General features: G+C 43.5%; 2 protein-coding genes across 7 annotated transcripts in view; both read right to left on the reverse strand.

Annotated features, from left to right (window-relative positions):
- Window positions 1-521: 521 nt before the first annotated feature.
- On the reverse strand, window positions 522-19,440 carry LOC124036448 (ras association domain-containing protein 2-like). Of its 3 annotated transcripts, none has more exons than XM_046351046.1 (11): window positions 19,245-19,437; window positions 13,356-13,508; window positions 9,520-9,593; window positions 9,323-9,398; window positions 6,793-6,944; window positions 5,847-5,944; window positions 5,519-5,661; window positions 3,740-3,893; window positions 3,333-3,454; window positions 2,784-2,881; window positions 522-2,623 (listed from the first exon to the last, which is right to left on the reverse strand). In XM_046351046.1, the coding sequence occupies exons 3-11, from the start codon at window positions 9,570-9,572 to the stop codon at window positions 2,554-2,556; spliced, it is 966 nt and encodes a 321-aa protein (XP_046207002.1). In that variant the 5' UTR covers window positions 9,573-9,593; window positions 13,356-13,508; window positions 19,245-19,437; the 3' UTR covers window positions 522-2,553. The 3 variants fall into 3 exon arrangements, with proteins under 3 accessions (XP_046207002.1, XP_046207004.1, XP_046207003.1); XM_046351048.1 differs by having other exon boundaries at window positions 5,847-5,941; window positions 19,245-19,435; XM_046351047.1 differs by lacking the exon at window positions 13,356-13,508 and having other exon boundaries at window positions 19,245-19,440.
- Window positions 19,441-20,151: 711 nt separating this feature from the next.
- Window positions 20,152-26,343, reverse strand: part of LOC124036449 (solute carrier family 23 member 2-like) — a 62,346-nt gene continuing 56,154 nt past the window's right edge. For all 4 annotated transcript variants that reach the window (XM_046351052.1, XM_046351051.1, XM_046351049.1 and 1 more), the window contains exon 15: window positions 20,152-26,126. In XM_046351052.1, the coding sequence (XP_046207008.1) occupies window positions 25,855-26,126 (272 nt within the window). In that variant the 3' untranslated portion in view covers window positions 20,152-25,854. The remainder of the gene's footprint in view (window positions 26,127-26,343) is intronic.

Genomic DNA, 26,343 nt, shown 5'->3' on the forward strand with positions numbered 1-26,343 from the left:
TGAGATGCGGTGTGGGTGAACGCATGATCTCCACGTGTATTTCCCACAGTAAAGCATGGAGGAGGAGGTGTTATTGTGTGGGGGTGCTTTGATGGTGACACTGATTTATTTAGAATTCAAGGCACATTTAATCAGTATGGCTACAACAGCATTTTAGAGCGATATGCCATCCCATCTGGTTTGGGCTTAGTGGAGTATAATTTGTTTTTCAACAGAACAATGACCCAACACACCTCCAGACTGTGTAAGGGCTATTTTACCATGAAGAAGAGTGATGGAGTGCTGCATCAGATAACTTGGCCTCCACAACCCCTGACCTCAACCAAATTGAGATGGTTTAAGATGAGTTGGAATGCAGAGTGAAATAAAAGCAGTCAACAAGTGCTCAGCATATGTGGGAACTCCTTCAAGACTGTTGGAAAAGCATTCCAGGTGAAGCAGGTTGAGATAATGCCAAGCGTGTGCAATGCTGTCATCAAGGCAAAGGGTGGCTATTTGAAGAATCCAATTCTTTACTACAGGATTCCATGTGTTATTTCATAGTATTGATGTGTTAAATATTATTCTACAATGTAGAAAATAGTAAAAAAAAAAAAAAAAAACTTGAATGTGTAGGTGTTCTAAAACGTTTGACCAGTAGTGTAGGTGTAACAGAATTGATGTACCACATCTCAAAGTCTTGTATGCAGTCACACACACACACACACACACACACACACACACACACACACACACACACACACACACACACACACACACACACACACACACACACACACACACACACACACACACACACACACACACACACACACACACACACACACATCAATATCTACAAGGCAACTAAGTACTGCTTTAGATATGCGTGCACACACACACACAACAATCCCTCGTTTGAGCTATTGTAGTTGATCCATCATCTACATAAGTCACAATCTTAAGGAACTCTGGTCCTCTCTCTGTTTTGTGCTTCAGTCTCCAGGTGTTTGTAGACACACAGGTCATATCACACCATGGGATTATAACCCTGGCAAGCGAGGCTAACATTCTTAACGTAGTTGCCAAGTTAAATAAAGGTGAAAAAAACAGTTCTGACTGACAGCGTCATTGCGTTTTGGTACACCAGAAGTACATTCATTTCCAATGGAACACAGCGTTTGCCTTGCAGCATTGTGTTGCAGAGGCAGTTTCTGTGTTCTGTGTGGTGCAGATGTTTGATAAATCAAACGTATGCATCAAATTGTATGAGTAGACTTGACAGAAATAGTAGCAAAAGGTGAATGAACGTTTGCTGCACACATCTCACACATCGGATTACATAATGAAAAAAGTTTGACTGTAGAATTTCTTACAGAGCATTGATGCAATGACGCTGTCGGTCTGATCGAGGCATAACGAGGCATAACACACAGGTAACAGAAATGTTGGGTGGAGGTTTCAGATTAACTGTGGACAATCATGAAGTTACATTACAGTTACAGACTCACTAGAGCTGATCATAAAGAGAGTCCTGCAACACACTGGGGACAGGCACGTTTCAACATCACATACTTTCACAGGACAGGAGTCATTCAACTCCCTCACTGACTGGCTGAGAAAGTCATCTATCGTGTGATGTCATTCAGTCTGAGGTATGTTCTGGTTTTGAGAGAGATGTAAAAGGTGAGACAAGTTTAGTTATCTGCAGGTGGCAAAATTGTTGAAAGGAAAATTAGAGCGAGAGATCGAGTGCTGTCTAGCTCAAAAGAACTAAGAAAGCTAGTTTTGTGCTTTAAATTCTTGTGCATCCGAGTGGTATGATAGAACATGGGGCAGGCTCAATGCTCCATACAGGCCCCCATATGAAAAGTGCCAGCCTTTACCTTCCCCACAAACCATTATTATTGCTGACATGGTACAGTTATGCAGATAACACTACCGAGGGGCAGGTATGTTAGAAAGGGATTGGGACGGAAAAGAGGATACCCACTGGGCAAAAACCGATTGAATCAATGTTGTTTCCACGTCATTTCAACCCCTCAAATCAACTTGATGAGGTTGAATTACAGTGGAAAACCAACTGGATTTGCAAAAAGTAATCAATGTAAGGGCATTTAGTATTTTTTTCAACCACCTATCATTTTTGTTGTTGTTAATTTCAAGTTGAATTCACGTTAGTTGACAACTCAATCAGAAGTAAATCAAAACTAGAAGCTGAACAGACTTCTGTGCCCAGTGGGCATGTACTGTCTGTAAGTGGTATGGACAGAAACAGCAGGAATCAGGAAAGAGGGTGGCATGCTTCACAATGTGTACACTGTCCCTACGGAGGTCTTGTGTACACTGTCCCTACGGAGGTCCTGTGTACACTGTCCCTACGGAGGTCCTGTGTACACTGTCCCTACGGAGGTCTTGTGTACACTGTCCCTACGGAGGTCTTGTGTACACTGTCCCTACGGAGGTCTTGAAAGATAATAAGGCGAGGTTGAAATGGGTGCTTCTCCTCTGGATGGTTCTTGATCACTCCTGTTTTGTGCTTGGGAAGATGTGGTTTTCCCTCCCTAAACCAGGTCACATACAGGTGGTCCCCTCAGGAAGACAATGCAACTGCTTCTCTATGATACACCGCAGATATGCATACCTATACACACAGAGAGAGAGAGAGAGACAGAGAGAGATATAGATAGAGAGCGAGAGAGCGAGAATGAGACATTAACACATAGTACATTGGGGAGACACCATAGACACAGCTATTGGGAGAAGTAGATGTTGCCACTGCAGAGACTTTGCCAATACTGCACCTGCTCCTGAGTTTCTGCACCTCCCGGTCCTCTTCCTCCATCAGCTTGGTGATGAAACTCTGCAGCACTGGCATCTCAAACTTAATATACTGTGCCACCTGGTGGGGAGGAGGGAGAAATTCAGTTACAAACACAGACCTGACCTGGACCCAGACCCTCAACTATTATGAAATCACAATACCGTAGTAGTAATAATAATAACAACAACATAAAGGAGGTCATAAATAGTCATAACAGCTTATGTCAGTTTTTGGCCATTGACTACACTGTCAAGCCAGTGTCAAGCCATTGTTGAGGACAGCTAATTGGCTTGGCTGGCAGCCCCCCAAGCAGCTTCACTTAAGTAAATGATGGTTTTGCTAGTCTAGTGCATAAATAGATCACTGCAAGTTCTATTGAACTGAGCCCTTTTGTAATTGAAAAGGGGATGAACAGAACATTCCATTCAGAGGATGTGATTTAGTTTAGGGGCACTAAGAAGTAGTGAATGATTTATCAGTTGTATAGTGGGTGGGGAGTAATTTGGCAGTTACACATCAGCAGTCTTACGTCATAGGTGACTTCCTCTCCCAGGTCCTGCTCCATCAGGAAGATTCTGCTGACCTGTTCACATGGACCCTGAAGCACACGCAACACCAGGGGGTAGTCACTGCGCTTCAGCTTCACACGCTCTGAAAGAAAAAACATTGTCAGACCTTTACTGCATTACAACAGGTGTACTTAAGTTATGTTAGAAGATTGCCATGTTTTTCCACAGAGCTGCAGCACTCTTGCGCGCGTTTGCAGCGCGCACACACACACACACACACACACACACACACACACACACACACGCACACACACACACGCACACACACACAAACTGATTACATGGACCCTGTGAAACAGAGAAAGTGCTTCAGCTTTAAACTCTGTGACAGACACGCAACCACACAACCACACACAAACTCACTCACCCCCGCTGGTGTGTACAAGATACAGCGCAAAGTCATCTGGGCTGTTCTCAATCTTAAACTTGTTAAGTAGCACTCGCAGCACCTGAGGCGTGGTCATACAACTGTTGATCCGCACGTTAGTCACTGAACCATACGCTGGAGTAAAGACTGCAGTCTGAAGGGGTGATGGGGGCCGCACAATTATGAGAGGGTGAGAGGATTGAGTGAGAGAGAGAGACAGGATTAGTTTATTTGTGGTAGTATGTTGTGATTGTATTAGTGTTTAGCTGCAGTATTATAGTGTGTGTGTGTGTGTGTGTGTGTGTGTGTGTGTGTGTGTGTGTGTGTGTGTGTGTGTGTGTGTGTGTGTGTGTGTGTGTGTGTGTGTGTGTGTGTGTGTGTGTGTGTGTGTGTGTGTGTTGTCATGACGTTGGCCTGTGGGTAAGGTTTATGACCCCCCCATAAATACCTTTCTCCCTTCCCTCTCTCTCTGACTCTACTGAAGGACTCTTGAATAGCCTTTGTTAAACATAGAGAGTCTGGGAGCATCAAACAAGTGGAGGGAAAGGAACCATATTCCGGTAATAGGACCAGTTGAAGATATGCGATGGTACTTAATGAATATGATGAGTTCGGTTGTCATCTGAGACATTATGACTGATGACAGGACGACATAAACTGTATCTGGGAAAGTCTACACATTCTAGTTATCAGATTCACATGGAATTGTTGTGCAATTTAAATACAATACTATTTGTGAAAAGATTACATGTAATTTTAGCTTCCAAATGAGAGATTTGGGTTTTCATAAAGTTAGAGCTCTGCTCAATCAGTGGCCCTCCCCTGTGAAGAGACATGGGTTATAAACTATGAAACACACCCTTCTCTCCCTCCACTATATAAGCCCTTGACGAAAATGTAACCTCCTGTTCCGAGGATGATAAGACGACGGTCCATACGTTGAAAAGGACTAACATGTCAACTACAGAACTAAGCCAACCTCAGCGTGAGCTTTGGTTGTGAATGGTATAAATTTGAACTCTTATTCACTAAAGAAGTGAGACATCCTAGCCGTTGAGTTAGCAACAGCAGCTGTAAACATGAGCTAGGAAAGGAAGGACGACGTATCCAGTCTAACACACAACGACAATGCTACAAAGACAGGAAGATCTCTGTTGGCCAGCATCTACGACCAACCTACCGAAGCGCAGCTCAGAGTAAATTTATTGCATTTTCCTTTTCCAGATGGGCAGTAATTTAGAATGCAAAAGATACTGTATTTACGATAGCAGAGCTTCTCTCTTTGTTCCTCAGTCTTCCTGCTCTTTCACTCAAACCCAACCCCCTTTTCTTTGTGTAACCAGCTGTCATATCTGTTCCGTCCACTAGGGACGTTTTCCTTTATGACATAATTTGCAATCAAGGTATGATTAATTCTGTGTATATGTAATTCTGTGTGATTAGTTAGGTATGTAGTAAATAAATAATAAACCCAATTTTGTATTGCTGATTCAACCAGGGTTAGCCAGGGTTCGTGAAGACAACCAAGAATTCTACGATGTTCAGATGTGACTGAAATAAGGTGACGATTAATATTGACTGCTATTGATGTAAAATATTACTAGGTTTATTCGGAAGATAACAGCTCTATAAACACTCTTTCGTGGTGCCCCAACTTTCTAGTTAATTACATTTACATGATAAGCTCAATCAGGTAATATTAATTACAGAGAAAGGATTTTATAGAATAGCATGTCATATCACTTAATCCGGCATAGCCAAAGACACGACAGTGTGTACCTTGTGATTGTAGAAGTGTCCATTGATGGAGAAGCGGTGTCGTCGTAACCTTCTCTGGTCACTAGGTGACCGGCGCTGGCCCCGTCTTAGAACCCCTGCATCGCTCTTCGTCCTCAGCAGCTGGGCGGAGCTCTCATATTCCTCTGTCCAATCAGAGCACAGATATAGGAGAAAGGGGAGGAGTCAGACAATCAAGCTCCTATGAACGTCACAGAATGTTCTAGAAATGTATTGTTGAACAGACATGGCTATCTGATGTTGGATAAATACTTGGGTTTTCCATAATAACAAGCTGAAGGTTTTCAGACTACTCTTCTATAAGACCCACCTTCTTCCTCATCCTCCTTCACAATGGTGTCCTCTGATTGGCTTTCGTGCTCTGTCACTTCTATGGTGGGCGGGATCTGCTGGGTACCTTCATTGCTACTGACATAAGGCAAACATGAATATTCCAATATTTAATTGGCTGACCTTATTTATGAAACATTATCTTCTCTTCAAAGTTATACTACATCAGTGTGTAAATGACACAGGCAGAGGAACAGTAAAAAATTATTTCTATGTAATCTGATTGGTGAATATAATGTATGTTCAGAGTAAACTAAAAACCCAGAATATAGGTCATAATAAAGAAATAACAGTATGGCCACAGGACAAACATTCACCAAACCAAACTCTGTAAAATGTCAACCACATGCCCACTGCCACAGACACACTATCCTGGTCAGACAAAATTAAATAAATATGCTTGGCCGTTGATGAGTATGACATTTTAGGATAATCATTAGGTTGTAGCAATACTTCATTATCAGTCAAGTTATTCTTTTTGCACTCCCCTCCCCCCTTTGCCCTCAGAACAGACTCAATTTGTCAGGGCATGGGCTCTTTGGATGGTGAACCATTCTTGATACACACGGGAAACAGTTGAGCATGAAAAACCCAGCAGCGTTGCAGTTCTTGACACAAACCGATGCGCCTGGCACCTACTACCATACCCTGTTCAAAGGCACTTAAATCACATACACAATCCATGTTTTAATTGTCTCAAGGCATAGAAATCCTTCTTTAACCAGTCCCCCCCCTTCATATACACTGAAGTGACTTCAGAAAAGGATTATGGCTTTCACCTGGTCAGTCTATGCCATGGAAAGAGCAGGTGTTCTTAATGTTTTGTATACTCAGTGTATACTTTTCATACATACTGTAAGTAGTACATGTTTCTATATGTTGCCTTCTCTGTCTTGGTGGTATGGTAATAAGAGCTCACTCCCTACCTCTGATTATCCAGGGCACAGCCGGAGTGCCAGGAGGTAGAGGAGGGAGGAGGCCTGATTCGCTCGTGATCGTCCTGCATCTGCAATCTAATAGGTCGACGCAGGCCCCAGGAGATATTCAACAAACCCTCCACGATCAGCTCCCCTTCCTCCTGTAAAGACAGAGTCACCACAATCAATAGACACACAAAAAAAGACTGACAGTTATTACCCTTTTGAGACGGGGTGAATTACTGAGTCAGTGATGGGTAAATTGAACAGCAAAGGTTTGAAAGAGACAGAAAAATAAACAAAGAGTGGAGGAAAATTAAAAAGCATACATGCAATAAAGAGCTGAAATAGGAGGGGGCTGCTACTACACCAATTATAACAGTGATTAGCAACAATGGAAAGACTCTCGCTCTTACTCTCATTCACACGCATATAAACGATGGCGCCAGAGGGGAGGGCTGCCGTCTTATCAGCTCTTAACCAACCATGCTATTTTGATTGTATTTTCACGTTGTTCGTAACTTGTTTTGTACATAATGTTGCTGCTACCGTCTATTTTGACCGAAAATAGCTTCTGGACATCAGAACTGCGATTGCTCACCTCAAACTGGACGAAGAGCTCTTCTTCAATGAGTCGGATGGGAGGGATATACTACTACAGACAACCGACCAGGCCCAGATCCCCGTGATTCGCTGGAGAAGGAAACTGAGATTTTGTGGAAAAAGATCCGGGTGCCTTGTTAGGATCAGGCGACGAGTGGCTAATCTACCCTTGCCTTCCGACCTGCAAGCTAATGTTCATCGCTGGAAAATAAATGGGACGAGCTAAAAGCACATACTGTATATCCTACCAAAGGGACATTAAAAACTGTAATATCTTATGTTTCACCGAGTCGTGGCTGAACAACGCCATTAAGAACATTCAGCTGGTGGGTTGTACACTCTATTTGGAGGACAGAATAGCAGCCTCCGGTAAGAAATGGGGCTGGGGCCTATGCATCTATGTGAACAACAGCTGGTGCACGATATCTAAGGAAGTCTCAAGGTTTTGCTCACCTGAGGTAGAGTATCTCATGATAAGCTGTCTACCTAGAGAGTTTTCATCTGTATTTTTCATCGCTGTCTACATACCACCACAAACCGATGCTGGCACTATCCAGAGGCGGCGCTCCTAGTGGCCAAGGACTTTAATTAATGCAGGGAAATTTAAATCAGTTTTACCTAATTTCTATCAGCATGTTAAATGTGCAGAGGAAAGAAAATTCTAGACCACATTTACTCCACACACAGAGACATGTACAAAGCTGTCCCTCACCCTCCATTTGGCAAATCTGACCATAATTCTATCCTCCTGATTCCTGCTTACAATGATGAAACAGATGCTAAACTACAGGACTGCTTTCCGATGGCATTGAGGAGTACACCACATCAGTACTCCGAGCATGCGCTGACCAACTGGCAAGTACCTTCACTGACATTTTCAACCTCTCCCTGTCTGAGTCTGTAATACCAACATGTTTCAAGCAGACCACCATATTCTCTGTGCCCATGAACACTAAGGTAACCTGCTTAAATGACTACCGACCCGTAGCACTCACGTCTGTAGCCATGAAAGGCTTTGAAAGGCATGGCTCACATCAACACCATTATCCCAGAAACCCTAGGCCCACTCCAATTTGCATACCGCACCAACAGATCCACAGATGATGCAATCTCTATTGCACTCCACACTGCCCTTTCACACCTAGACAAAAGGAACGCCTACAGTTGAAGTCGGAAGTTTTCATACAGTTAGGTTGGAGTCATCAAAACTCGTTTTTCAATCACTCTACAAATTTCTTGTTAACTAACTATTGTTTTGGCACGTTGGTTAGGACATCTACTTTGTGCATGACGCAATTAATTTTTCCAACAATTGTTTAGAGACAGATTATTTCATTTATAATACACTGTGTCACAATTCTAGTGGGTCAGAACTTCCTGCCATCCAGGACGTCTATACCAGGTGGTGTCAGATCTCTCTGTCAGCACTAAAAATGGTCAAATACTCCAGCCACCCTGGTCATAGACTGTTCTCTCTGCTACCGCACAACAAGTGGTACCGGAGCGCCAAGTCTAGGTCCAAGAGGCTCCTAAATAGCTTCTAACCTCAAGCCATAAACTGAACAGCTAATCAGATGGCTACCCCAAGGACGCTGCTGCTACTATTATTATTATTATTATTATCTATGTATAGTCACTTTAAAAACTCTACCTACATGTACATATTCCCTCAATTACCTCGACACCGGTGCACCCGCACATTGACATTGATTCTACAGGTACCCCTGTACATAGCCTTCCTATTGTTATTTACTGTTGCTCTTTAATGATTTCTTATTCTTTTCTCTTACTTTAAAAAATATATATATATTTTCTTAAAACTGCATTGTTGGTTAAGGGCTTGTAAGTAAGCATTTCACAAGGTCTACACGTGTTGTATTCGGCGCATGTGACAAATACAATTTGATTTACACCAACACACACGCACTAGCGATACCTCTCTGTGTCTCAACTGCAAGTTCTGTCCATCATAATAGAGGTTGTAGGTTTTGAGGTGGGACAGGACTGTTGCCCTGAAGACAGAAAGACAACTTTAATGACAACAATCAATTCATTTACACACATTTTATTATTGCATACATCGGTGTGTATGTGTCTGTGTGCATCTGTGGTGTATGTGTGTGCATGCCTTACTTGCTGATGAACTTTTTGTCTCCGATCTGAACCCCGTTCTGAACGTTATCCATTCTCAGTCAGCATGAGAGGAGCTGGAGAGAGAGAGAGAGAGAGAGAGAGAGAGAGAGAGAGAGAGAGAGAGAGAGAGAGAGAGAGAGAGAGAGAGAGAGAGAGAGAGAGAGAGAGAGAGAGAGAGAGAGAGAGTCAGTGAGAGAGAGTCAGTGAGAGAGAGAGAGACAGAGAGAGGGCTAGACAGAGATCAGAAATCATATTCAGATGTTTTTATAGGAGGTTGATGAATACCAGTGTAGGGACATGGGAAAGGAAGGGAGAGAATAGGGGGGAGTGGAATTCAACATGAATGTGAATAGATTTTGGAGAACAAGGATGCAATAGAGAGAGAGAGAGATTGACTGATGAGTCTCATGACACCTCATGATCAACCAGAGGCAGCAATTCAACCGAGCATCACCATGGAGACACACCACATTGCCACAGAGACAGGAGGTGGGTGGGGAGGAAGAGTAGGAATATGATTGAAGGAAGAATAAAACATTCAAAAATGATTGTAAAATAATAAATATATACCTCAGATAGACAGGCAGGCAGGGAAATACAACAATCACTGGATTTCATACATCTAGTCTGTCATCAAGTCACTCAACATTGTTAAAAGTGGAACTGACAGCATTTTAGCGATATTAAATATTGTTAAAAACCCGTTCATATACACCCCCAGGAAGATTGACACTTTTTAAAACATTTTCTGACAAGCAAGCACTTAGATAATAACTTTCACATTTTCATAAATTATAAGACTGTTTGGGAATTATGTACAGTTGAAGTCATAAATTTACATACACTTAGGTTGGAGTCATTAAAAGTCGTTTTACAACCACTCCACAAATTTCTTGTTAACAAACTATAGTTTTGGCAAGTCGGTTAGGACATCTACTTTGTGCATGACACAAGTATTTTTTCCATCAATTGTTTATTATAAACTCACTGTATCACAATTCCAGTGAGTCAGAAGTTTACATACACTAAGTTTACTGTGCCTTTAAACAACTTGGAATATTCCAGATAACGATGTCATGAATTTAGAAGCTTCTGATAGGCTAATAGGCATCATGAGTCAATTAAAGGTGTTCCTGTGGATGTATTTCAAGGCCTACTTTCAAACTCAGTGCCTCTTTGCTTGACATCATGGGAAAATCAAAAGAAATCAGCCAAGACCTCAGAAAAAAAAACTCCACAAGTCTGGTTCATCCTTGGGAGCAATTTCCAAATGCCTGAAGGTAACACGTTCATCTGTACAAATAATAGTATGCAAGTATAAAACCCATGAGACAACGCAGCCATCATACCGCTCAGGAAGGAGATGCGTTCTGTCTCCTAGAGATGAACATACTTTGGTGCGAAAAATGAAAATCAATCCCAGAACAACAGCAAAGGACCTTGTGAAGATGCTGGAGGAAACGGATACAAAAGTATCTATATCCACAGTAAAAAGAGTCCTATATCGACATAACCTGAAAGGCCGCTCAGCAAGGAAGAAGCCACTGCTCCAAAACCGCCTAAAAAAGCCAGACTACAGTTTGTAACTGCACATGGGGACAAAGATGGTACTTTTTGGACAAATGTCCTCTGGTCTGATGAAATAGAACTATTTGGCCGTAATGACCATCGTTATGTTTGGAGGAAAAGGGGGGATGCTTGCAAGCCGAAGAACACCATCCCAACCGTGAAGCAGGGTGTGGCATCATCATGTTGTGGGGGTGCTTTGCTCCAAGAGTGTGCAAAGCTGTCATCAAGGCAAAGGGTGTCTATTTGAAGAATCTCTAATCTAAAATCTATTTTGATTTCTTTAACACTTTTTTGGTTACTACATGATTCCATATGTGTTATTTCATAGTACCTTTATTTTATTTTACTAGGCAAGTCAGTTAAGAACAAATTCTTATTGTCAATGACGGCCTAGGAACAGTGGGTAAATTGCCTGTTCAGGGGCAGAACAACAGATTTTGTACCTTGTCAGCTCGGGGATTTGAACTTGCAACCTTTCGGTTACTAGTTCAATGCTCTAACCACTAGGCTACTAGACTAATGTCTACAATGTAGAAAATAGTCAAAATAAAGAAAAACCCTTGAATGAATAGTTCTAAAACTTTATTTATTTTTTACCCCCTTTTTCTCCCCAATGTCGTGGTATCGCTGGTAGTTACTGTCTTGTCTCATCGTTACAACTTCCACAACAACTCGGGAGAGGCGAAGGTCGAGAGCCATGCGTCCTCCGAAACACAACCCAACCAAGCCGCACTGCTTCTTAACACAGCGCGCATCTAACCCGGAAGCCAGCCCACCAATGTGTTGGAGGAAACACCGTACACCTGGCAACCTGGTCACCGTGCACTGCGCCCGGCCCGCCACAGGAGTCGCTAGTGCGCGATGAGACAAGGATATCCCTGCAGGCCAAACCCTCCCTAACCCATACGACGCGAGGCCAATTGTGCGCAGCCCCATGGGCCTCCCGGTCGCGGCCGGCTGCGACAGAGCCTGGGCTCGAACGCAGAGTCTCTGGTGACACAGCTAGCACTTCCTTAGACCACTGCGCCACCCTGGATGCCAGGTTCTAAAACTTTTCACCGGTAGTGTAGAGTAGTCTCGTAGTGAGATTCATAAACATATTTTTGGGAATTCTGAAATGTATTAGAATACATTTCCATACCATAAAACTAGCTAGCCAACTATGGGTAACTGTAGCTCGTTATCTACCTGACAGGAGTGCTAGTTAGCTAGGTTAGCTTGCTAGGCACATTAATAGCTTTAGGATGATTGAGCTTAAAAACTATTTCAAGATTTCCACCAAGGACGTTGCCTCTCTAATCATTACTCTCCCTCGCTTGGTCAAGGGACATTTAAGGTACATTTGGATGTGACGATGTAAAATGTAATTCAAGGGCTGAGGGTTTAGGGCCGAGAGCTGTCTACTTTGAATTTGGACTGCAGCCTCTGTCTCTGACTGAAACAGGAACAGGAACAGTCAGTGTGAGATGGAGCAAGACAGCTGTGCTACACAATCTCTCTCTCTTCCTCTTTTCCTCCTCCTCTCTCCATCTGTCTAAAACACACACCACACACAGAAAATCCCTAACACACATGGAAAGCTCTGTGGTGACCATCACACACACATACACAGATGTTGGACTTTTAATTTAACATGGCATGCTGCCAGCATACTCCTAGGTTTCCTTCCTGCCAGGCTGAAAGAGGGAGAAAGAGAGAGAGAGAAAGAGTGTGTGTGTGAGTGAGTGAGTGAGAGAGAGGGGGCAGCAGAGAAGCTTGTGAAGGACAAGAACAGGTGCAAGGCACGATGGAGTCACATGGGGCACCCTCCATACCAAATCATTTCAGTTGTATTAACACACATATTCAACACCCTCTGACACGCAGGCACACACGTACGCACACACAGTGTCTCAGCCTTGTCCTTCTCCTTGGCAGACCTCTTCAATCAAAACTTGCTTTAAATAACATACACTCTAAACACACAATGTTATGCTATCCAGTACCCATTGTATATTTCCACTTGGCTACTTCCCCATCCCTGCAGTGAAACATTACTGAAATATCTGCCAATAACAGATACATCCAACACAAACATTTGTGCGTGCGTGTGTATGGGTGTGTGTGTGTGTGTGTGTGTGTGTGTGTGTGTGTGTGTGTGTGTGTGTGTGTGTGTGTGTGTGTGTGTGTGTGTGTGTGTGTGTGTGTGTGTGTGTGTGTGTGTGTGTGTGTGTGTGTGCATGTGTATGGGTGTGTGCGTGTATGTAGAAAGCTGCTGTGTGGCTTACCTTACTGAGAGCTGTGTGACCCTGTCAGGCCAGGAAAGAGACAGAGAGATCGGCTACCAGCACCAGTAGCACAAACACACGATATGTTAGTCCTCAGGGTCCAGTTGACCTGAAGCTGGCTCGGCTTGAGCCGGTGAAGCTACTCTGTCCTTTCTGTGGAGGAGAGAGAGTGTTCAGCACTAAGCCTGTCTCTTCAGACTTCAGTGGCTGGTTATCCAGGGGAGTTACCCAAGGTCTCAGTCTAAGGCTTCTGTGTGTTTGTAGGGGAGAGGCGATGGAGAGAGCACCAGGGAGAGAAAGGGGCGGTCGAAGGGGCTGGTTTAAAGGAAGTGCTCCCCTTCCGCTAATGTCTTCCTCCTTTAGAGCCTCAGTCACAGCGGAAACTGATGCTGCCGCTCTGACACGAGACTTCCTCAATTCAAACTACAGACTTGAAATATGATCTCTCCCCCACATACACATGGACAAATACACCAACGCACACACCTCACAAGTTCGATGGGGAAGAGGTCAGAACTCTGTGCAGGCCAGTCAAGTTCCTCCACACCAATCTCAACAAACCATTTCTGTATGGACCTCGCTTTGTGCACAGGGGCATTGTCATGCCGAAACAGGAGAGGGCCTTCCCAAAACTGTTGCCACAAATGAGGAAGTACAGAATTGTCTAGAATGTAATTGCATGCTGTAGTGTTAAGAATTCCCTTCCCTGGAACTAAGGGGCCCAAACCATGAAAAACAGCCCCAGACCATTATTCCTCCTACTAAACTTTAGAGTTGGCACTAGGCATTCAGGCAGGTAGCATTCTCCTGGCATCCACCAAAACCAGATTCGTCCATCAGACTGCCAGATGGTGATATGTGATTCAACACTCTAGAGAACGCTTTTCCACTGCTCCAGAGTCCAATGGCGGCTAGCTTTACACCACTCCGGCCGATGCTTGGCATTGCACATGGTTATCTTAGGCTTGTGTGCGGCTGCTCGGCAATGGAAACCCATTTCATGAAGCTCCAGACAAACAGTTCTTGTGCTGATGTTGCTTCTAGAGGCAGTTTGGAACTAGCCATGATTGGCTGAGATAATGGATGGTCTGGACATGCCGAGAGATGAGTTAGGATTGATCTGCCATGTAGCACGCTTTTGTCTATAACATGAGCTGCTCAATATGTGTAGGTAATTCTTTCTAACGCAGCTTTTTTGAAAGGTATCACGAAGAACTACAAAAGTCTTGCTAAAGTTCTCCACTTTCTGGAGGACCGAGTTTTGAAAACAGTGGAATGCCCGGTGGAAGCACAGTATGATAGCTAATGAGATGGAATAAAATTCTGCCGTTTGATTGCAAATATAAAACACCTGTCTCCGGATTAGATCTTCAAACTAAAGGCAACCATAGCATCCGTGACAGAGGGAGAAGCGTTCATCCAAGTATACAGGTAAGAGAGTCTAGCTATCTACATTTTCAGATATTATGTTGAAAATTTAGTCAGGAAGTCATTTTCATTGCAAGTTAAAGCGTACTGTTAGCTAGCTAGCTAATGTTAGCTGGCTGTCTCGCTAGCTAACGTTAGCTGGCTGTCTCACTAGCTAACGTTAGCTGGCTGTCTCGCTAGCTAACGTTACAAATAATATTACTACACAGATCACATGTGTATCTCAGAGCCATTTACATTGCTAGTTATTGGCTAATATTAGCTAGCCAGCTAACGTTGAACCTAGTTGGTTAGCTTTAGCTACCTGTAGATTCATGCAAGGAAGTAACGTTATGAGTTGGGATTATGGTTAATTTTTTAGCAGCTCCATGTCTAAACAAAAGACTATGCAAGCAACCATTTTCCTGTAATAATGAATAGAAATTAGGTAAAGTTAGGACATTGTCAGCTATATGATATGGTCTTCATTTGAACTGGCTAATTTAGCTAACAAGCGAGAATCAAAACAAAACATTGTTTAGAAAGTTGGTTTTAGTTGCCTGGTTTGCTAGATTGACATATACTAAATTCTATTTTAAACATATGGGTTTATTGGTGTTAAAATACACCAGTTATGCTATTTTGGACCAGCAGGCTGCTGATGTCATGCAGCCTGTCGTTTTGATGTCGGATGACAATAGAATGTTCACGATGTCACTGTGACAACTGTATACATACATGTTGATAGACATAGTATAAACCAGCCTTTCGTCTTGAAATCTTTGGTTGTTTAGCACACTACCGTACTCACTCAGTTTAGCACACTACCGTACTCACTCAGTTTAGCACATGGCCTCATTGAATCCTTAAAGAGATGGGTGGGACTAAGGCTTAAGAGGGTGTGAACAATGGTGAATGGGTGTAGACAAAGAAGAGCTCTCCAGTAAGTGTATCGAAACATTCAAAAGGTCCATTTTCTCAAAAGTGGGGTTACATGTTTATCAACTTTCAAAGCAGAATGACTTTCCCGTTGTTCCTCAACTGTAGTGTATGATTGACCATTTACTAGCTCTTAGTCTACTTAAATCCAATGTAAAAATCACCATTTGAAATTTTGCTACATAAGACTGAATCGAGGTGGTTGGTCACATACAGTGCATATTAGGCCACACCAGGCCTATACACACGCACACCACAATAGGAGACATTAGCCTTAATACCCAGACCGGGGATGGGCGGCTCAGTCCTTGAGAGCCGAATTGTGCTGGGCCAAGCCAACGGTCGCAGTGATGACAGATAAATGACATACCAGTAAAGTCTGGACTGTGGCCCAAGAAACCGCTAGAGGTTTTGATGGGTCAAGGCACAAACATGTGGGAACCCCTGGTCTAGCCTGGCAGTTCCACATGAATTATGATGTAATTTAGGAAACCCAGACCTAAAATCTTGCGTAACAGCATCACCTACTTTATGTTACTGTTAACGAAAGATAAATAATGATGTTGCAACACCAATTCTGATCTGTCTCAATTGAGTGTCTGCTACCTGCAAAAAACACATCATGCCTGTTGTTTTATGGGGGGAAACGACTGTCCGTATCTAAAAAGAGACATTTACCCAGGCTGGCTCGGGCCGCGGCTCTGCGTTCTGTCACTGTGTTTTGTTCTGCATTCCAGCTTGGATGATGGATTTGGGGAGAATGAGCACTGTTCTGTTCTGGACAGGGGTACAAATACAGCCTCCAGCCTTCCCCTCCCTCTGCATTCTCTACTGACTCATATACAACCACAGCAGCCGAGCCAGTCTCTTTCCCTCCCTATGCCTCCACCCCTCAACCACAGCAGCCAAGCCAGTCTCGTTCCCTCCCTATGCCTCCACCCCTCAACCATAGCAGCCAAGCCAGTCTCGTTCCCTCCCTATGCCTCCACCCCTCAACCATAGCAGCCAAGCCAGTCTCGTTCCCTTCCTATGCCTCCACCCCTCAACCATAGCAGCCAAGCCAGTCTCGTTCCCTCCCTATGCCTCCACCCCTCAACCATAGCAGCCAAGCAGTCTCTTTCCCTCCCTATGCCTCCACCCCTCAACCACAGCAGCCAAGCCAGTCTCTCTCCCTCCCTATGCCTCCACCCCTCAACCACAGCAGCCAAGCCAGTCTCTCTCCCACCCTATGCCTCCACCCCTCAACCATAGCAGCCAAGCCAGTCTCTCTCCCTCCCTATGCCTCCACCCCTCAACCATAGCAGCCAAGCCAGTCTCGTTCCCTCCCTATGCCTCCACCCCTCAACCATAGCAGCCAAGCCAGTCTCGTTCCCTCCCTATGCCTCCACCCCTCAACCATAGCAGCCAAGCCAGTCTCGTTCCCTCCCTATGCCTCCACCCCTCAACCATAGCAGCCAAGCCAGTCTCTCTCCCTCCCTATGCCTCCACCCCTCAACCACAGCAGCCAAGCCAGTCTCTCTCCCTCCCTATGCCTCCACCCCTCAACCATAGCAGCCAAGCCAGTGCTCTCCCTCCCTATGCCTCCCCCCTCAACCATAGCAGCCAAGCCAGTCTCTCTCCCTCCCTATGCCTCCACCCCTCAACCATAGCAGCCAAGCCAGTCTCGCTCCCTCCCTATGCCTCCACCCCTCAACCATAGCAGCCAAGCCAGTCTCTCTCCCTCCCTATGCCTCCACCCCTCAACCATAGCAGCCAAGCCAGTCTCGTTCTCTCCCTATGCCTCCACCCCTCAACCATAGCAGCCAAGCCAGTCTCTTTCCCTCCCTATGCCTCCACCCCTCAACCACAGCAGCCAAGCCAGTCTCTCTCCCTCCCTATGCCTCCACCCCTCAACCATAGCAGCCAAGCCAGTCTCTTTCCCTCCCTATGCCTCCACCCCTCAACCATAGCAGCCAAGCCAGTCTCGTTCTCTCCCTATGCCTCCACCCCTCAACCATAGCAGCCAAGCCAGTCTCGTTCTCTCCCTATGCCTCCACCCCTCAACCATAGCAGCCAAGCCAGTCTCTTTCCCTCCCTATGCCTCCACCCCTCAACCACAGCAGCCAAGCCAGTCTCTCTCCCTCCCTATGCCTCCACCCCTCAACCATAGCAGCCAAGCCAGTCTCGTTCCCTCCCTATGCCTCCACCCCTCAACCACAGCAGCCAAGCCAGTCTCGTTCCCTCCCTATGCCTCCACCCCTCAACCAAGCCAGTCTTTCTCCTTCCCTACGCCTCTAGCAGAGATGACCTAGTCTAAGAATTAGCGCCCTCTCTTCCTCCCTCTTTCCACACAACTCTATTCAATAAGCTTAATAGCCATGGAAAAGAGGTGCAAATATTGGCAAAGCAGAAGCGTTTTAGTTCACTAATATCAGATGTCTTTCGACCCCCCCCTCCCCTCCCCTCCTCTCTCTGTCTCTTTCTACAGTGCTAGACTTATCTCCTAGTCTATTGCTTTCTTGTTGTAACATATCTAATCACATTAATGTTGTAATTTCAATTAGTTTTCCTCTTCATCTAAACTTGTTTTCCTCCATCCCTTTCACTTCCTCTCTGTCTCATCTTCCTGGACTGGCACCCATCCACCTCTATTAAAACTCCTGACCATGATTTCCGGACTTCTCTCTCCCTCTCCCTCTCACATTCACAAAACACACACACACACATTTTTTGATCTCTTGCTCTGTGCCTCTGTCCTTGGTGAACTGCTTTCTTGTGGGATGAATGCAGGTCCAAACGTCCACTTCCCCCTTCCTCCCTCCCTCTCAACCCCAACTTTGCCTCCGCACTATTGTTCACATTGTCATAGCAACCCTAAAAACATCTGAGGTCTAACAACCAAATCTATTACAGAGTGCCAAATATTGTCTGTGTGTATCCCTGCCCATTCAATGTCTCTCACCATTGTGGTGAAATTAGATTTTACATGACCATAGGAAGCATTTTATCCTATTAATTAGGAGTCATTAAGGTACAGGCCAATACATTATGAATTCCCTCACAATTTAGTGGGAAAAATATGACCACATGCTTGAACATCCACAATCTGAGAGGGTAAGTCTCTGGGTACTCCCACAGTAGTGTGTGTGTGTTAAGATCGAATCTTAAATATCTTGATAATTATTTCATCTATCCAGATTCCAGACTGACAAGAGAATATTTTATAGACTACACTGTATAGGAAGAGGCCCGAGATGGCTTTCTAACGGTTAACATAATAAAACCCTGAAAAACGTTTATAACAGTGTTATTTGGTACTGTGTGGAGGGCGAATAGTGTTGCACTATCAATGGGATAACATGTTTTTACTATAGCCTCTATCAATTCTATCAGATTACTTCGAAAATGTCTGTTTCGTTGGATCTTGACCGTGCTCTAAAACTATAGCTGGCGACATTGTTATTTGTATACACATAGAAATGGGCTACAAAGTGTTTGCCTTGAGTTTATCGATCGCTACACAGGAATGGCAGACTCATATCGTTTTACATATATCCTACTTACGGAAGGAGCTGCTAGACAGTCTGATTTCCCGAACCTCTTCAGGCTTTATGTATTGTTAACGAACGATAAACTGGGGTTGGTTCTTCTCTGCCACGTTGGGGGCTCGGGCGGGATATAGTCGTTAACCGTGCGTTGCCTAGTCTGCTCGTTTTCTGCTCGGTTCGCCCTATCCGCGCATCGGAAACAATCGGAGCATACAAGCACTGGGGTTTGCGTGCCTGGCGTGCGCGCAACGAGAGGAGATCCCCATCTGTTGTAGAGGACCTCTGGCACCGAACCCGGTAACCAATCAGTGCGCGACCTGCCGCCCCTTTGTTCGCTCTGACTGCTTGCTCTCGGAATAGGTGAATAGAATAGGAGGGGGAATCCCGAAAACAATGCACCCCCCAAAAAACACATACATAATAGATAACTAACCCTATGCGCATATTCAAGGGAGAACGAACTGAATTAGGTCTAGGTCAAGTTATCCCTAAATAAATGTTAATGTGCTATGATTGACGTGTAATATGGGATTGTATGGTAATCACTTATTTCTCAACATAGTTTGACAATATTATATTTTTAAAGTAGGAGACATTAGTGGTGCTCTCCTCTCTGTGTCCCACTGTAATCTCTTCGGTAACATCTGCTCTTTGCGCTATTCAGCTCCAGGGCTTAATATCTGACGTCAATGAATAGAGAAGGGCTGAGTGCGTGATATTACCAGACAGCAATATGCTTAATCTCTCTGCCATGAACACTCCCTGTTAGACAGAACAATCTAAAACTCTTTACCAATTAACTATTGAGACTAGATATGTGGTTGTTGTGCAGTAGGCCAGTCTTTAAAATTAGAGTAGAATAAAAAAAAGGTCGAAACAAAATCTATTTCAGTTCTACTAACAAAAAAGACAATAGACATGAATGATTCTGTAACATCTTATTAAATAGCTTTAGGAACAAAGAATAACATTTTGTTGCTACTGTTAGTATACACAATGCCTGGTCCAGAAGTTTCTTAGCACATTGTACTCAATTCAATATATATTTATACATCTGTTTAAAGTCAGCTCCCTCAATTTGTACTGATACTGTATTAACTTGATAACAGGAAGCAATGTTAGAAAAATACAATATGAAAAAATGTCCAGCTAGCAAAAGTATTCCACCAAACTACAGATTTGAAATAGAAAAAAAAATGTATCTTTTGTTTATTAAATAAAAATGTAACAAAAATGGTGCGCATTGCAGCATGACAATTTAAGATTAAAAAGGCATGATTTATTTTCTTACAAACATCTTTGTAAAAACAAAAATTATGTATAAAAAACAAACAAGAAAACATTGGAAAAGATAAAACACAAGACAAAAAGCATATTCTTCAGGTAGCTTCCCCTTCAAAATAACTGAAAGGGATAGATTTGTGTCATACACCTCCTGACCTTGAGTGAGAAAGCACATGCAGAGGTGAGGCATTGGCTCACATGAGGTGAGCTATGGGCTGAAGCTCAAATGACACCCTACTCCCCTAGTGCACTACTTTCCAGAGTCAGTGGTGCTCTACATGGGAAATAGTAAACCATTTAAGATGTACCCCTGGTTTATATTGTAGTTATATTTAACAGTTTTATGGGTATAATTCCGTTTTTTGAAAGTTTTTTTTTACTATCCATGCTGTGTGAAGAATCTATCGGCACCAAGGAGGTCCATTCAATACAAACTAAAGATATCAAAGTCAAAACAAGCTAAGTACCGATCAGCACTTTGGGTGAAAAATGCCCTTGACACCAATCTAGGAACAGTCTACCCACCCCAAATCCTAACACTAAGCATTAGTCTGGAGGAATGCAAAACTGACCTTAGATCACTGAACCTTGCCCTGGATCCACAGACTCTTAGTGGCCAACCAGTGTCTATTCCTGCATTCAACATCGCCATTTCAATAGAGAATATAGGTACACTAAAACGGAGAGGACACTTACACCATATTTGCACTGCAGGTGTGGAGGGGAATCTCTGCTAGTTGCATTAGTGTGTGGTGACGTCATAGAAATTGCATTATAGAATATGCATGTGTGTACAAAGTTATTTCACCACAAGTGGCAGAATACACCCCTCCTGTCCCACTCCCCATCTCCTTTCAAAAGACTACAAAACCATTGACTACCCTCTTCTCTCCACACACTGAAAATAGTTAGTCTGTTTACAGCAAAATGTTAAAGGTGTTCTCAGAACCCTGCTATTAGAACAGATCTTCTAGACCAGGGGTTCTCAAAGTGGGGTGCGGCGGTACTGCAAGGGGTCCGTGGACAGATTTCAAAACATATCAAACTAAATATTTAAATGACCATTTTTTTTAATGAATATTACTGATTAAACAGATTTTGGCCAAGTGATCCATGGAATAAGTTGAGGGTGTAATACAATATAATAAAATGTAACAATATAATTTGTTATTAACTCTTGGCAACATGGGTTTGGGAGGCTCACAGGGATATTGGTATCCACAGTAAATTTGTTCAAGTCAATTACTTCCTTTTATTCCCAAAAATGATTTTTTAAAATATATTAAAATGCACTGTAATTTAAGCTTTAAAACTGCAGCAAAAAAACATGCTTCATGGCAACATGTATAGAACTTCAGGATATTCGATTTAAATCTGCAACACAAACAATCTCTTCCCCATGACAAAATGTGTAGAATTGCAGGAAATTTGCTTGAAAAACTGCAACATTATCTCTCTGATGCCAAGAGATGGGCCTTTAAAATGTTCCTTTTCAGGGTTCAAGAGTTGGTTCTTCCTTGTATGCAAATGTTCAGCTCACTTGAGTTGTGTTCTGATTATGAGGGGGTCCCTGAAATTTGGCATCACAAAAGGGGTCCCAAGACCTAAAAAGTTTGAGAACCCCTGTTCTAGACTGCCCTCTCTTCAACCTCTTCCCTCACCCTGGGTCCCTAACTGAGCCATGTCCAGTTCAAAAGGGTTTTCATAAAAATACAACATGCATGGAATGACTTCTTGTAAGAGAACCATGTGTGATTATATGATCTTAGTAAGAATGTTGCTTTTCTCTGTTCAGGTTCTAAAGAGTACACGCTGGAGCCTCTCCCTTCAGAGCTTGTTGTATAAGTTGTCCTTAGGCACAGATAGGACCAGTCACAACAAATTCTAACCACACTCATTAAGGGAGACAACACAAAACTGATCTGTGATCAGTATCCAGAGGTAACATCAACCTGCTGCCTGTGGGGACTAACAATATCAGTATCTCAGTGGAAAATCTGAAAAACATTCTAATAAGGCCAGTAAACTAACAAGTAAACTCAAAACTAATGTCTTTCTGACAATGTGCATATGGCACACAAATTGGCTTCACATACATCCCACTAAACAGACTCTTACTAATCACAAATAAATAAATAAAAACATGAAAAATCCAAGTCAATTTGAAATGTTACTTAAAATGGTTTACATTTCTACATGTCTGAACCAGTGACTATCGCCACTCATTGTTTTGGTGCAGCAAAGAGAAGAGTAAGAGACATAGTTGATGAAAAAGAATGAAGAAAGGACAGGTGCTTCTTTTGCATTTTGGTTCTGCAAAGATCAATCATTATGCATATCTGTGCATCTTTTTAAGTTAACTATGTTTTGTAGGCTTATAATAGAGAACAATACTGGCCAGGAGGAGTCCCAATTCAACCCTACCCCAACAATCAACCATGGCTTTCCTATAGATGACGGCTCAGACAGTAAAACACAGCGCTCCAGGCCAGACACACATAGCAGAGGTTCCAGAGGGTCATCTCCATGTCAATCACACTCATTGTGTCGCAAATGGCACTCTATTCTCTATGTAGTACAGTGCACTATATAGGGAATAGGGTGCCATTTCTGATGCACCCCCAGTTTTTGAATTCTTGACTTGAACCCAGCTCTGAAACATGTGAACACACACAGTCAGGGAGCACTACCTGGCAATAGTCTTGAGTGATATTTACTGGTCCACTGAATGTGTAGTCAGTCATTAGAGGACATTCAACTTGTGAGGTGTGACCTGTACTGTATGTTACAGGAACTATAAATAAAGTTGTATTTGAAGTTGAGCTGCAGGTTCCTACAGTTGATGTGAGGATGGAAGAAGGGAGGGTGAGGCAAGTGAGTGATGTAGAGGGGATTGGGGGTCGGCACATAGAACCAAAACACGTGAACAATGCCAACAACACGAATAATGACACCAGTATCAATCATAATAATAGTAGAACAATAGACAGAATCAATAGGTGCAGGACAAGATTGTAGTCTGTGAGCCATTGTGAACAAATACCCCCAGGACACCCCTATCAACATCATCAAATACACTCTACCCCACAACCATTAAACTTGAAGACTATGCTATGGTGTCTGTAAATCAAACAATGTGTTCACTTGAACAGAACAGTAGTGTAGACCTCTGACACCTGTATCAGAGTAGGACAGAGCAGAGGGAAGGGGAGCCTATAGCGATCAGGGAGAGGATTGGTACCATAAAAATCACCTCTTTTCTCTCACCATTTCTCACTTTGTCAGGCATCTGGGTAGAAATGATTTCAAAGCATCTTTCTGGTAATTTCCCTAGCTAAATCTGTGGAGCGTCTCTCCATTTCCTTCCTTTGTAAACCATGCACTGGTGTGAATCTGCATGCAAGCCTTTATCATAGCATGATCTTCACTTAGGCTGTGGGCACACCACCTATATGACCATGAATGTGCTCACAAACACCACAGAACACTAGACTAAGTATGAACCGAACACAATAACAAAATGAAGAACATCAGTGAAATAGAAAAAGGTCTGCATTTCAAAAACTACGTTGTGATCGCACAACTAGCTAACCAAGTGCATTCTGCTTCGCGCTAAATCGGTGTAGCCTCTCTAAACATAGTACAAACGTAAAAAGGTTTTGAAAGTGTCCTTATGAACTGCTCATGAACATTGTTAAACTATTACATTGTATAGTCTGTTTTTCATGATTTATGATTATAGGTCCTTACAGGTAATACATGTTAATAAATGTTACATTTCAATAAAAAACTTACATTGACTTGTAAGCAGTTAATACTAGTTATATTATGCAATAATGGCTTATAAGCAGTTTATAAGTCAACCTTCAAATGCTGTATTAATTCCAGTTGTAATAACAGCAGCTGGTTGAGGGTGTATGCGTTCAGGAGAGAGCTGGTTTTGGTGGCATTTGTTAACGATGCTAAAGATAATACTGACACAGTAAGGCTTGCAAGCTGACTGGGTGAACATCAACAGTCCCAGTCTTAAATCAAGACCTCATCCACAGCTCTTACCCCTGACCTAAACACTTCTTCATGGCACCTGCTGGATTGAAAGAAACAGACTCCGTAATCAGTGGTACAAGCTTCAATTATCCCTTTAGAGGGCTAGAATGAGCTTTTACCAGGATACTGACATTCATTCTCCTTCAGATCTATGAGAGGTCATTTAGAAATGTCTACGGCTAGGGCCCTAGAAGTGTCTAGGGCACTAGGAAAAGTGTCTAGGACTAGGTCACCAGGAAAAGTGTCTAGGGCTACGGGACTGAGAGCCCTACGTCCAGTGGATGACATTGTCTGAACTGTTGTGTTTGAAGTGTGGCCGTGTTATGTGGGTAGAAGCCAATTAGAGAAGCAGGTTTCAACTAACATTCTGTGCATTAACTCTTCGCACTAATAGTGCAAAATGAAGATCAATCATTTTGCATGGCTAAGGTTTGCCATTTGACAAGCCACTTGCATCTACACTATCTGCATGCAATTAAGCTTGTGCTCGCTAGTGTGCGTGTGTAAATGTAGTGTGCAGGCAAATTATTAGTTTAATGTGCATCAAGCCTCTCCAACTTTAATCCAGTTCCCTTTCAACAGGACTACATTTCCCATAACCACCGTGGGCAGTGTAGGTTTGCTAAACAGGGCTGACTGACTAGCTTCGTCTGATTCTCATTGGGTCTGTAAGGTGTCAACGATTCAGCTTAAGAACATTTGTTGTAAATTAGATACTGTCCATCTCTGTCCTTAAACAGGGAATGCGCCAGTGCAAGTGACACACACAACCCCATCACAATGTCATGGGTTGGCATACACACACACAAATGCACGCGGAGCCCCTGGGAGTGTAATATATTAAGAGTATTTTGGTTCAACGGCTGAGAAGAAACCTTTTATTTCTTGGAATGAATGTAGACAGGTTGACCTTGAAAATAAGTGCTTGAACTTAAGGACCCAGTAGAAATAGTGTATTGGGAAGACAGGGACCTCAATAAAGGGGCTGTCTAATACACTGCTCTTATGCACACATACTAGGTAGAGACGAGAGCGTTGCAACTCCACCTGAACCCTCCTCTAGAAGGACATTATAACACGCTAATGTCACCTGTTATAACATGCTAATAACAGCATGGATAGGGCATAAACAGGGAGTTCTACAGACACACAGACATACAAGACAGGGTTGAGCATGTCACACTGCACTGACACAACACAAAAACCTCCACCCCTCCCTTCCATCCCTCTCCTCCCTTCCATGGTTCCAAGCTCCATCCCTTCCCCCTCCCCTCCACCCCGTTCCTACCCGTCTGCTATACCCCGCTCTCCCCTGGTTCTGTGACTCTCTTCATCTCTGCTTCCTTCCCTGCCTCCCCCTGTCCACCCCTACGTCTGCAGGCCTTGCGGATCGCGCTCCACTGGTAGCCGCTGAAGGTAGGGCTGATGGGGAAGTATTGGAAGACTGTGTGACGACGCAGGAAGTCCATGCCAAACGGGAGGTCGTAGGTTCTCATTCCCTCCAGCTCCGCAGCACTGGGTCCCGACCCTCGCTTCAACTTCCCGATCCCTCGCTCCTCCCTGGTACCTGACAAGAGGAAAGGAGAGACAAAGGAGAAAGAAAAGAGGAAGACAGGAGGAAGAGGGGTGAGCAATTGGAGAAGGCAACAGTTTGTGATATCCTTGTCCTATCTGTAAATAAAATCACAAGGGATATATAGTGTTTTAACTAACAGCGTCAGTCCAGTCTACTCAACAGGGATAGTGTTATAATTAACACTATCTTAAGGATCCGCCCCCTTTTT

Source organism: Oncorhynchus gorbuscha, linkage group LG05, assembly GCF_021184085.1.
Source record: "Oncorhynchus gorbuscha isolate QuinsamMale2020 ecotype Even-year linkage group LG05, OgorEven_v1.0, whole genome shotgun sequence".
NCBI lineage: Eukaryota > Metazoa > Chordata > Actinopteri > Salmoniformes > Salmonidae > Oncorhynchus > Oncorhynchus gorbuscha.

Excerpts from the sequence above, each read along its gene's own strand:
- LOC124036448 (XM_046351047.1), bottom strand. The coding sequence starts at position 9,572 with ATGGATAACGTTCAGAACGGGGTTCAGATCGGAGACAAAAAGTTCATC. Across the intron at positions 6,945-9,322 it reads TGCAGTTGAGACACAGAGAG|GAGGAAGGGGAGCTGATCGT; the intron begins GTATCGCTAGTG and ends CTGTCTTTACAG. Across the intron at positions 2,624-2,783 it reads GTGCAGAAACTCAGGAGCAG|GTATGCATATCTGCGGTGTA; the intron begins GTGCAGTATTGG and ends CTGTGTGTATAG.